At 40.7% G+C, this 11,961-nt stretch overlaps 2 protein-coding genes across 2 annotated transcripts in view; both read left to right on the top strand.

The window, feature by feature from the left end:
* LOC139569970 (uncharacterized) overlaps positions 1–6,955 on the top strand; it is a 67,398-nt gene extending 60,443 nt beyond the window's left edge. The window contains exons 9-13 of the mRNA XM_071391376.1: positions 2,686–2,789; positions 4,219–4,288; positions 5,431–5,636; positions 5,738–5,810; positions 5,964–6,955. Coding sequence (XP_071247477.1) covers positions 2,686–2,789; positions 4,219–4,288; positions 5,431–5,636; positions 5,738–5,810; positions 5,964–6,020 — 510 coding nt within the window. The 3' untranslated portion in view covers positions 6,021–6,955. The remainder of the gene's footprint in view (positions 1–2,685; positions 2,790–4,218; positions 4,289–5,430; positions 5,637–5,737; positions 5,811–5,963) is intronic.
* A 3,139-nt stretch (positions 6,956–10,094) lies between these two features.
* tbxtb (T-box transcription factor Tb) lies at positions 10,095–11,805 on the top strand. Its single transcript, XM_071391090.1, is given in 8 exon segments — positions 10,095–10,134; positions 10,137–10,351; positions 10,585–10,641; positions 10,643–10,720; positions 10,986–11,047; positions 11,200–11,258; positions 11,482–11,631; positions 11,690–11,805. Coding segments are annotated over 8 exon segments (777 nt in total).
* The last annotated feature ends 156 nt before the right edge of the window (positions 11,806–11,961 follow it).

The raw sequence follows: 11,961 nt of genomic DNA, 5'->3' as shown, positions 1-11,961 counted from the left end.
TAACCCTAACCCTAACTCTGTGGTATGTTAACCCTAACCCTGTGGTATGTTAACCCTAACCCTGTGGTATGTTAACCCTAACCCTAACCCTGTGGTATGTTAACCCTAACCCTAACCCTGTGGTATGTTAACCCTAACTCTGTGGTATGTTAACCCTAACCCTGTGGTATGTTAACCCTAACCCTAACCCTGTGGTATGTTAACCCTAACCCTAACTCTGTGGTATGTTAACCCTAACTCTGTGGTATGTTAACCCTAACCCTAACTCTGTGGTATGTTAACCCTAACCCTAACTCTGTGGTATGTTAACCCTAACCCTGTGGTATGTTAACCCTAACTCTGTGGTATGTTAACCCTAACTCTGTGGTATGTTAACCCTAACCATGTGGTATGTTAACCCTAACCCTGTGGTATGTTAACCCTAACTCTGTGGTATGTTAACCCTAACCCTAACCCTGTGGTATGTTAACCCTATCCCTGTGGTATGTTAACCCTAACCCTGTGGTATGTTAACCCTAACCCTAACCCTGTGGTATGTTAACCCTAACCCTGTGGTATGTTAACCCTAACTCTGTGGTATGTTAACCCTAACTCTGTGGTATGTTAACCCTAACTCTGTGGTATGTTAACCCTAACCCTGTGGTATGTTAACCCTAACCCTGTGGTATGTTAACCCCAACTCTGTGGTATGTTAACCCTAACCATGTGGTATGTTAATCCTAACTCTGTGGTATGTTAACCCTAACCCTAACTCTGTGGTATGTTAACCCTAACCCTGTGGTATGTTAACCCTAACCCTGTGGTATGTTAACCCTAACTCTGTGGTATGTTAACCCTAACCCTAACTCTGTGGTATGTTAACCCTAACCCTAACTCTGTGGTATGTTAACCCTAACCCTAACTCTGTGGTATGTTAACCCTAACCCTGTGGTATGTTAACCCTAACCCTAACTCTGTGGTATGTTAACCCTAACCCTGTGGTATGTTAACCCTAACTCTGTGGTATGTTAACCCTAACCCTGACTCTGTGGTATGTTAACCCTAACCCTAACTCTGTGGTATGTTAACCCTAACCCTAACTCTGTGGTATGTTAACCTTAACCCTGTGGTATGTTAACCCTAACTCTGTGGTATGTTAACCCTAACCCTAACTCTGTGGTATGTTAACCCTAACCCTAACTCTGTGGTATGTTAACCCTAACCCTAACTCTGTGGTATGTTAACCCTAACCCTGTGGTATGTTAACCCTAACTCTGTGGTATGTTAACCCTAACTCTGTGGTATGTTAACCCTAACTCTGTGGTATGTTAACCCTAACTCTGTGGTATGTTAACCCTAACTCTGTGGTATGTTAACCCTAACTCTGTGGTATGTTAACCCTAACTCTGTGGTAGGTTAACCCTAACCCTGTGGTATGTTAACCCTAACTCTATAGTATGTTAACTGTTTCATAGCTGTTTGTGTCCAGTGAGATTTCATGCATCTTATACACTGAGTATACAAAACATTAAGAACACTGTCCTAATAACGACTATGTCTATGTCATGGAAAGAGCAGGTGTTCTTAGTGTTTTGTATACTCAGTGTATATTGTATCACATACAGTACCAGTCAAAAGTTTGGACACACCTTCTCGTTCCAGGGTTTTTCTTTATTTTTACTATTTTCTACATTGTATAATAGTAGTGAAGACATCAAAAATATTAAATAACACACACACATATTCACAGAGTTCAAGTAACAGACCCATCAACTATTCAAACACATCAACATCAACTGTTCAGAGAAGACTGTGTGAATCAGGCCTTCATGGTCGAATTGCTGCAAAGAAACCACTACTAAAGAACACCAATAATAAGAAGAGACTTGCTTGGGCCAAGACATTAGACTGGTGGAAATCTGTCCTTTGATCTGATGAGTCCAAATTTGAGACGCAGAGTAGGTGAACGGATGATCTCCACATATGTGGTTCCCACCGTGAAGCATGGAGGTGAAGGTGTGATGGTGTGGGGGTGCTTTATTGGTGACACTGTCAGTGATTTCTAAAAAATTCAAGGCACACTTAACCAGCATGGCTACCACAGCATTCTGCAGCGATACGCCATCCCATCTGGTTTGCGCTTAGTGGGACTATCATTTGTTTTTCAACAAGACAATGACCCAACACACCTCCAGGCTGTGTAAGGGCTATTTGACCAAGAAGGAGAGTGATGGAGTGCTGCATCAGATGACCTGACCTCCACAATCACCCGACCTCAACCCAATTGAGATGGTTTGGGATGAGTTGGACCGCAGAGTGAAGGAAAAGCAGCCAACAAGTGCTCAGCATATGTGGGAACTCCTTCAAGACTGTTGGAAAAGCATTCCAGGTGAAGCTGGTTGAGAGAATGCCAAGAGTGTGCAAAGCTGTCATCAAGGCAAAGGGTGGCTACTTTGAAGAATCTAAAATATATTTGGATTTGTTTAGCACATTTTTGGTTACTACATGATTCCATATGTGTAATTTCATAGTTTTGATGTCTTCACTATTATTCTAAAATGTAGAAAATAGTAGGAAAACCCTTGAATGAGTAGGTGTGTCCAAACTTTTGACTGATTCTGTATATTTAAATATACCTGTATATGTTCATGTGTTGTACATGTATCATATATATTTAATTGTATCATATATCCTTATTGAGAGCAGGGAGTTGAGGAGATACCTGAGAAGAGTAAGAGAGCAGAGATGACTGTGAGGATGCTGAGACACATGCACAGCCAGTCCCTTACCAACATGGCCGTCTCTCAGAGGTTAGTATGGCCTAGCTGGCTAACACACCCTGTCCCTTACCAACATGGCTGTCTCTCAGAGGTTAGTATGACCTAGCTGGCTAACACACCCTGTCCCTTACCAACATGGCTGTCTCTCAGAGGTTAGTATGACCTAGCTGGCTAACACACCCTGTCCCTTACCAACATGGCTGTCTCTCAGAGGTTAGTATGGGCTAGCTGGCTAACACAGCCAGTCCCTTACCAACATGGCTGTCTCTCAGAGGTTAGTATGGCCTAGCTGGCTAACACACCCTGTCCCTTACCAACATGGCTGTCTCTCAGAGGTTAGTATGGGCTAGCTGGCTAACACACCCTGTCCCTTACCATGGCTGTCTCTCAGAGGTTAGTATGACCTAGCTGGCTAACACACCCTGTCCCTTACCAACATGGCTGTCTCTCAGAGGTTAGTATGACCTAGCTGGCTAACACACCCTGTCCCTTACCAACATGGCTGTCTCTCAGAGGTTAGTATGACCTAGCTGGCTAACACACCCTGTCCCTTACCAACATGGCTGTCTCTCAGAGGTTAGTATGACCTAGCTGGCTAACACACCCTGTCCCTTACCAACATGGCTGTCTCTCAGAGGTTAGTATGACCTAGCTGGCTAACACACCCTGTCCCTTACCAACATGCCTGTCTCTCAGAGGTTAGTATGACCTAGCTGGCTAACACACCCTGTCCCTTACCAACATGGCTGTCTCTCAGAGGTTAGTATGACCTAGCTGGCTAACACACCCTGTCCCTTACCAACATGGCTGTCTCTCAGTGGTTGGTATGGCCTAGCTAGTTAACACACCCTGTCCCTTACCAACATGGCTGTCTCTCAGTGGTTGGTATGATGTAGCTAACACACCCTGTCCCTTACCAACATGGCTGTCTCTCAGAGGTTAGTATGACCTAGCTGGCTAACACACCCTGTCCCTTACCAACATGGAGGTTGGTATGTTTTTGTTTTTTTCTTCTTCTGGTTCTTCTTCTTTCTCCTCCTCCATGTTTTCCAGGGGCGCAATATTCACTGGGGACGGGGGGGACATGACCCCTCCACACATTCTGAAATTGCATTTTTGACCCCCCCCCCAGTTTTATCATTGGAATGTGAAACAAAACTAGGCAATGGTGTTCTTTAGGACCATGTGGATGCCTCTGAGTGGTCAGGTGGGCTGTTTGGAGTGTTTCTCAAATCAGATATATTAAAATAAATATGTCCACCTCTAAAATCAAAGTTCCCCCCCCCCTGACATTTTCAATGATATAATATGTGAAAGTATAGCTTACAAAACAAAGCAATACTGACTTTTGATGAGGTCTAAAAAGCTTGAAAGGAAACAGAAAATGAGGTATCTCGGTTTAAACTGAGTCTAGTTTGTTTGTCTCTGCTTGGTGTTAACTCTGACTGGGCTGGAGCAGACTGCTACAAGACATAAACAGACACTCACTGGGCTGCTGCTGGGACCACAAGAGGAGTTTCCAAGATCTGGTGAGTTGCTAGATTGAATCCCCCGAGCTGACAAGGTACAAATCTGTCCGTTCTGCCCCTGAACAAGGCAGTTAACCCACTGTTCCTAAGCCGTCATTGTAAATAAGAATTTGTTCTTAAATGACTTGCCTAGTTAAACAAAGGTTAAATAGGAAACAGGAAGCAAAACTCCCGAGCGTAGTTTTCGAATATAGAGCAGGTTCCTATTTCTTGTACCTTGGCTGAGCGGCTTTTACATGCACGACCACCACCGATTGATCGATTGACAATGAATGGGAAACTCTGCTTCCACTTTCTGTCTAGAAAGCCCTTAACAATGTGTGTCTGTGTGTGTATTCTGCATGTATGTACAGCATGTGTGTGTATTATGCATGTATGTACAGTATGTGTGTGTATTATGCATGTATGTGTGTGTATTATGCATGTATGTGCAGTATGTGTGTGTATTATGCATGTATGTACAGTATGTGTGTGTATTCTGCAATATATGTACAGCATGTGTGTGTATTATGCATGTATGTACAGTATGTGTGTGTATTATGCATGTATGTACAGTATGTGTGTGTATTCTGCATGTATGTACAGTATGTGTGTGTATTCTGCATGTATGTACAGTATGTGTGTGTATTATGCATGTATGTACAGTATGTGTGTGTATTCTGCATGTATGTACAGTATGTGTGTGTATTCTGCATGTATGTACAGTATGTGCGTGTATTATGCATGTATGTACAGTATGTGTGTGTATTCTGCATGTATGTACAGTATGTGTGTGTATTATGCATGTATGTACAGTATGTGTCAGTCCAAGATATGGTAACACAATCCCTCTCCACAACGCATCCAAGAGCCCTCCTCCACTATGGAGGACAGAATATCACACATTCATGTTATATCTGCTATTTCCAAGTTGTGTTCCTGAATTGTAAGCTGCCATAGCAACTGCTATTTGGGGAAACAGTTGTAATATTACTTCATAGTCATTTGATTTGAGCATTTCTGCGAATGAACAGCATTTTTATATTTTGTATCATATTACATTTATTAATTAACCAAATAAAAAGATAATAGACTTCACCATTAACATCAGAAATGAATCTTTGAAACTTTTAATTGAATTTCTCCTTGGCATCCTACCATAGACGCAGTATGTATTTCCGAGTGTTCACTCTAACGAAGAGAAGAAGAAGAGGTGTGCTGGGAACCTTCCTCCTCTCCTTCCTCTCCCTCCTCTCCCTCCTCCTCCTCCTCTGTCCTACCAGGAATGGGATAGGATCAACCCAGATGATTCAGAGGTCCCTAGCCTGGGCCTGGAAGGGCTTGGGCAGAGGAACACACCCTCTGCTGGGTAGGTAGTTTAGGCTACCTCCACTAACCTATCACTGGTCCCAGGTCTGCTGGTGATGTCTTTCCATCTCATATGGTTATTGTCATGTTGTTCTTCTTCAGAAACACAGAAATATGTAGCAAGACTCCTGAGCCTTTATCCATAGAGGATGTGTGTCAACGCAACCCGTCAGGGGTAAGAGATTTCTCTTGACAGGCTATAGGGTTACTGTAGTTTGGAGAACGTTTCAGAGTTTAACACATCAGTAACCTTAACCCTTAAAGCCTGCAGGTTATAATGCATCGTAAAACCTGTTTAACCAATGCATATTCTATTTCTCTTGTTTAGGTGATAGGTTGTGGATATAAGCTTTGGAGGAATTATGACGAGGAGACAGCCTATTGAGTATCTTCTTTTGATGTGATGGCCGCTAGGCTACACCAATCACCAATCACCAATCACCAATACCATGAATAAGATAAAAGGATTATGAGATTATGTATTATTTTAGACCAGTTCACTTAGAGACCAGTTCACTGAGAGACCAGTTCACTTAGAGACCAGTTCACTTAGAGACTAGTTCACTTAGAGACCAGTTCAGTTAGAGACCAGTTCACGTAGAGACCAGTTCACTTAGAGACCAGTTCACTGAGAGACCAGTTCACTGAGAGACCAGTTCACTTTGAGACCAGTTCACTGAGAGACCAGTTCACTTAGAGACCAGTTCACTTAGAGACCAGTTCACTGAGAGACCAGTTCACTTAGAGACCAGTTCACTTAGAGACCAGTTCACTGAGAGACCAGTTCACTGAGAGACCAGTTGACTTAGAGACCAGTTGACTTCGAGACCAGTTCACTTAGAGACCAGTTGACTTAGAGACCAGTTGACTTAGAGACCAGTTCACTTAGAGACCAGTTCACTTAGAGACCAGTTCACTTAGAGACTAGTTCACTTAGAGACCAGTTCACTTAGAGACCAGTTCACTTAGAGACCAGTTCACTGAGAGACAAGTTGACTTTGAGACCAGTTCACTCTGGATTCCTATTTTGTTTGTCTTTGACTATATCAACAACAACAACAACAACAAAAATTACAAATGTTTTTACAAATAAAATTTATTATTAGCAGTATGTGTTTTACTTATAGAATGTATCATCAACAATATGAGTAAAGAACTAAAGGCAAATAACGAATAGAAAAGCAATTCTTTAACTACCAATTATTTTAAAGAGAAATATAACCAATGTGTATTTAGAATGACACATTCTACTCACTTGATTGATTCTGATTGTGAATGATTTAACCGAATAATAAAACTTGCTAAGATGTGTTTTTTTGACGGACCTGTTGCTATGGCTATTCTTTAATGGTATGCGTTATGGCCTGGACTGCATTTCCTGTGTTTTGTCACCTACCTGACTACATCCCAGGACTCGAAACTAACATATTTAATAGGCCTCACCTTTAATCATGGTCTTCGTGGGAAATGGTTTGTAAATTATTTCAGTCAGGATAAATATTGATGAGGAAAACCAGCAAAGTGTTTTAAATAATGTGGTAAAATATAAAGTGCTTTATTGGCGGAAAACTTACAAGCATGTATTTTTACAGAGAAAGTTTTTTTGTAACAAATATAATTAAAATATCTAGCTGATTAGAGCTTGAGCATCATAGATAAATAATTTTATACATTAGCCTATAGGTCTGAGTCCTACCCATCAGAATATACAGTCTTCAGTACAGAGCTTAGTAAAACTACAAAGAACATCGGAAAGAAATACCTTAAAGTTAAAATATCGGTTTCTTTCTGCAGGTGTGTCTCTGATATAGGCTACTGTATGTGTAAATATTGACAGATTGAAGTAATAAAGCAATTCAAATTGTCTGGTGAGCAATCGACTTCAGACACGTTACCCATCCTTCCTAGTCCTACTCATATGGCCGCACGCAACCAATGGCTGACCAGACGGCATACATCACAGCTAAGAAGGGCCTACCAGCGATCATCCAAAGAACTATCCGGCGACGGACTGTGATTTAGGAGCAGGCTATATATTTGGAAACTTGCAATCTAGTGGAGAAGATAGATATATCCAAGGGGATATATAAATTTCAAACAATAAATTTCACATGCTGTTGTGCAAATGGAATAGACAAAAGGTGGAAATTATACGTCTCCTGATGTACTGGCCTGTCTCCTGGTAGCGCCTCCATGCTCTGGACACTACGCTGACAGACACAGCAAACCTTCTTGCCACAGCTCGCATTGATGTGCCATCCTGGATGAGCTGCACTACCTGAGCCACTTGTGTGGGTTGTAGACTCCGTCTCATGCTACCACTAGAGTGAAAGCACCGCCAGCATTCAAAAGTGACCAAAACATCAGCCAGGAAGCATAGGAACTGAGAAGTGGTCTGTGGTCACCACCTGCAGAACCACTCCTTTATTGGGGGTGACTTGCTAATTGCCTATAATTTCCACCTTTTGTCTATTCCATTTGCACAACAGCATGTGAAATTTATTGTCAATCAGTGTTGCTTCCTAAGTGGACAGTTTGATTTCACAGAAGTGTGATTGACTTGGAGTTACATTGTGTTGTTTAAGTGTTCCCTTTATTTTTTTGAGCAGTGTATATATATATATATATAATAGTGAAGACATCAAAATTATTAAATAACACATATGGAATCATGTAGCAACCAAAAAAGTGTTTAACAAATGAAAATATATTTTAGATTTTAGATTATTTAAAGTAGCCACCCTTTGTCTTGATGACAGCTCTGCACACTCTTGGCATTTTCTCAACCAGATTCATGAGGTAGTCACCTGGAATGCATTTCAATTAACAGGTGTGCCTTGATAAAAGTTCATTTGTGGAATTTCTTTCCTTCTTAATGTGTTTGAGCCAATCAGTTGTGTTGTGACAAGGTAGGGGTGGTATACAGAAGATAGCCCTATTTGGTAAAAGACCAAGTCCATATTATGGCAAGAACAGCTGAAATAAGAGAAATGACAGTCCCTCATTGCTTTTAAGACATGAAGGTCAGTCAATCTGGAAAATTTCAAGAACTTTGAAAGTTTCTTCAAGTGCAGTCGCAAAAACCATCAAGCGCTATGATGAAACTGGCTCTCATGAGGACCGCCACAGGAAAGGAAGACCCAGAGTTACCTCTGCCCAGACAATAAGTTCATTAGAGTTACCAGCCTCAGAAATTGCAGCCCAAATAAATGCTTCACAGAGTTCAAGTAACAGACACATCTCAACATCAACTGTTCAGAGGAGACTGCGTGAATCAGGCCGTCATGATCGAATTGCTGCAAATAAAACACTACTAAAGGACACCAATAAGAAGAGACTTCCTTGGGCCAAGAAACACGAGCAACGGACATTAGACCAGTGGAAATCTGTCCTTTGGTCTGATGAGTCCAAATTTGAGAGAATGCCAAGAGTTTGCAAAGCTGTCACCAAGGCAAAGGGTGGCTACTTTGAAGAATCTCAAATATAAAATATATTTTAATTTATTTAACAATTTTTGGGTTATTATATAATTCCATATGTGTTAGTTCATATTTTTGATGAGTTTTAAAGAAAATAGTTTTAAAAACAAAAAAAAACTTCAATGTGTAGGTGTCCAAACTTTTGACTTGTACTGTATATATACAGGTATATATATATACTGTATATATACACACACACAGTACAAGTATATTTATATACAGTATATATATAACACACAGTACAAGTCAAAAGTTATATATATATATGTTGGATAGAATGTCCATAGGTATATATATATATTTATATTCTACATTGTATGATTTTTGGGTACTTTAAGCCTATTATCATGTTGTTGTCATGTTGTGGTGCTGCCATGCTTTGTTGTTGTCTTAGGTCTCTCTTTATGTAGTGTTGTGTTGTCTCTCTTGTCTTGATGTGTGTTTTGTCCTATATTTTCATCGTAAAAAAAAATAATTTGTTCTTAACTGACTTGCTTAGTTAAAAATGAAGGTCAAATTAAAATAACATTTAAATGATTGATGGTTCGGCTACCTGATAGAATTCATGTGCCAAATGAAACGAAATAGCCTTTTCTTTAGAACGGTCTTTTAAATTCTTATGTCTTGTTTATTTATAACGAGAAGAAAGCAGGTAGGTCTATATCACAAATGTATAGTGTTGAACGTGTGTTTATAACATTGCGATGATATCACAGTAATTAATAAATGAAAAAAAAGATTGCACACCTTCTTCATGCCTTATATTTTGAGTTTTTCTACACTTACGCGTATTTTTTACACTTACGCGTATTAATATTCACATGGTCTATAAATTAAACCAGATGTTCACTTGACATTAGCGTCACCAATGCCCAATATCCTAAAATAGATTATATATATATATATATATATATACTGTATTACTAGAATGGATGAAATAAGAACACATTCTATTCGAACTTCCTTTGTTTCAAAGGCGCATGTTCCCGGTGCTGAAAGTGGATGTTTCTGGGCTGGATCCGCCATGTACTCGTTCCTGCTGGACTTCGTGGCTGCGGACAACCACCGGTGGTAATACGTTAACGGGGAGTGGGTTCCTGGGGGCAAGCCCGAGCCTCAAGCCCCGAGCTGCGTATACATCCACCCGGACTCGCCAAACTTTGGTGCGCGCTGGATGAAAGATCCGGTCTCATTCAGTAAAGTCAAACTCACCAACAAACTTAATGGAGGAGGCCAGGTTATGGGCGATAACAGTCTTATCAATTAAAATTAAAATATGTAGGCTATGAGTGCTATCGTTTTCCAATGATTTTGATAACAATTTAGATAGGCAAACGTCAAGTAATAGATCCTACGTGTAAACACCATCAATCACAATTTTCGATTGAAATAAAATGTATGTCGATTTTCAACTGAAACCGAAAGCCTATTATTGAACTTTTGCTTTATTTTTGGTATATATATTGTTAGATCATATTGAAGTTATTGCATAAATATGAACCACGTATCCATATTGCGGGCGTCGGAGGGCCTTAAGAGGATGATCACGAGCCACTCCTTCCCGGAGACGCGGTTCATAGCCGTCACAGCCTACCAGAACGAAGAGGTACATTGTTGCGTTACTTTAATACGTTCTGTATTTTTATAGACACTGTAGATTTAACATACATTTCTTATTTGTTCATGCGGACAATTCCACTGAGTAGGCCTAGAATTACGCACCATTATGTAGAAATATACATTTTCTATTGGTCGTTTTAGTGAGAGGAAAATGTTCAAACAATGTTGTTTATTAAGATTAGCCATTTTATAATTAATACTGTATTGTATGTCTTACCAATTTTGAATTGTATTTTCACTCCACATTTTAGATAACCGGTTTGAAAATCAAATACAACCCGTTTGCCAAGGCCTTTCTGGATGCCAAAGAAAGGCACGCCAGTTGCTTGCTCCATTTTCTCCTCTTTAAAGAACTTATTCTGTTACGTTTGATTTCGAATACAGAATATATTAGCAAACTACGTTGTGTGTTTCGTGGTAGATTGGGAACCAGTAGACATGCTCTGATTGGAATCCTCTCCACAGAACAGACCATAAAGACATAATGGATGACAGTGGCAACCAACAGTCAAGCTACTCTCAATGTAAGTCTTTATATTAAACAAATACTAGGATTGATACATATAACAGTGACTAAGTCGTTTTACTTAGATTCCTGATTTCGTTCTCACTTCTTACATTTTTACACATTAGCACATCAACTGCTGTTGTAAAAAGGTCTTTAAACCCATAGAAGATATAAACCTCTTAATGTGTCATGTCTCCATGTTTTCCTGTGTTCTCTGTGAGCCCACCATGCTGCTACAGTGAGAGGCTGGTTCATCCCAGGCCCATCTAGTAGCCCTCACACCCAGTTTGGGAGCCCCCTGTCCCTGTCCTCGTCCCACGGCTGTGACCGCTACTCCACTCTGAGAAACCATCGCTCTGCACCCTACAGCACCCCCTACACCAGTCGGACCAGCCCCCCTAGTTAGTGTCTTTCTCTTTTGTCCTCTACCCATCCACCCCATCCACTCTTCCTCCTCCTCCTCATCTTCCTCCTCCTCTTCCTCCTCCATTTCATCTTCTCCTCATCCACCTCCACTTCATCTTCCTCCTCCACCACTTCCTCCTCCACCCTCTTCATCTTAATTTTCTTCATCCACCTCCTCCTCTTCATCTTCCTCTTCCTCCTCCACCCATCCTACCGACACCCATTCCCTTCCTTTCCACCAATAACAAGAAAGTCAAACAAATGTGTCTGAGCAGGAGATGTTTTGCATTCCTCCGCTCTTTGTGAGAGGAGAA

Source organism: Salvelinus alpinus, chromosome 3, assembly GCF_045679555.1.
Source record: "Salvelinus alpinus chromosome 3, SLU_Salpinus.1, whole genome shotgun sequence".
Classification (NCBI taxonomy): Eukaryota; Metazoa; Chordata; class Actinopteri; order Salmoniformes; family Salmonidae; genus Salvelinus; species Salvelinus alpinus.
The sequence above is the reverse complement of the archived record's forward strand: the minus strand, read 5'-3'. Positions and strand labels throughout refer to the sequence as shown.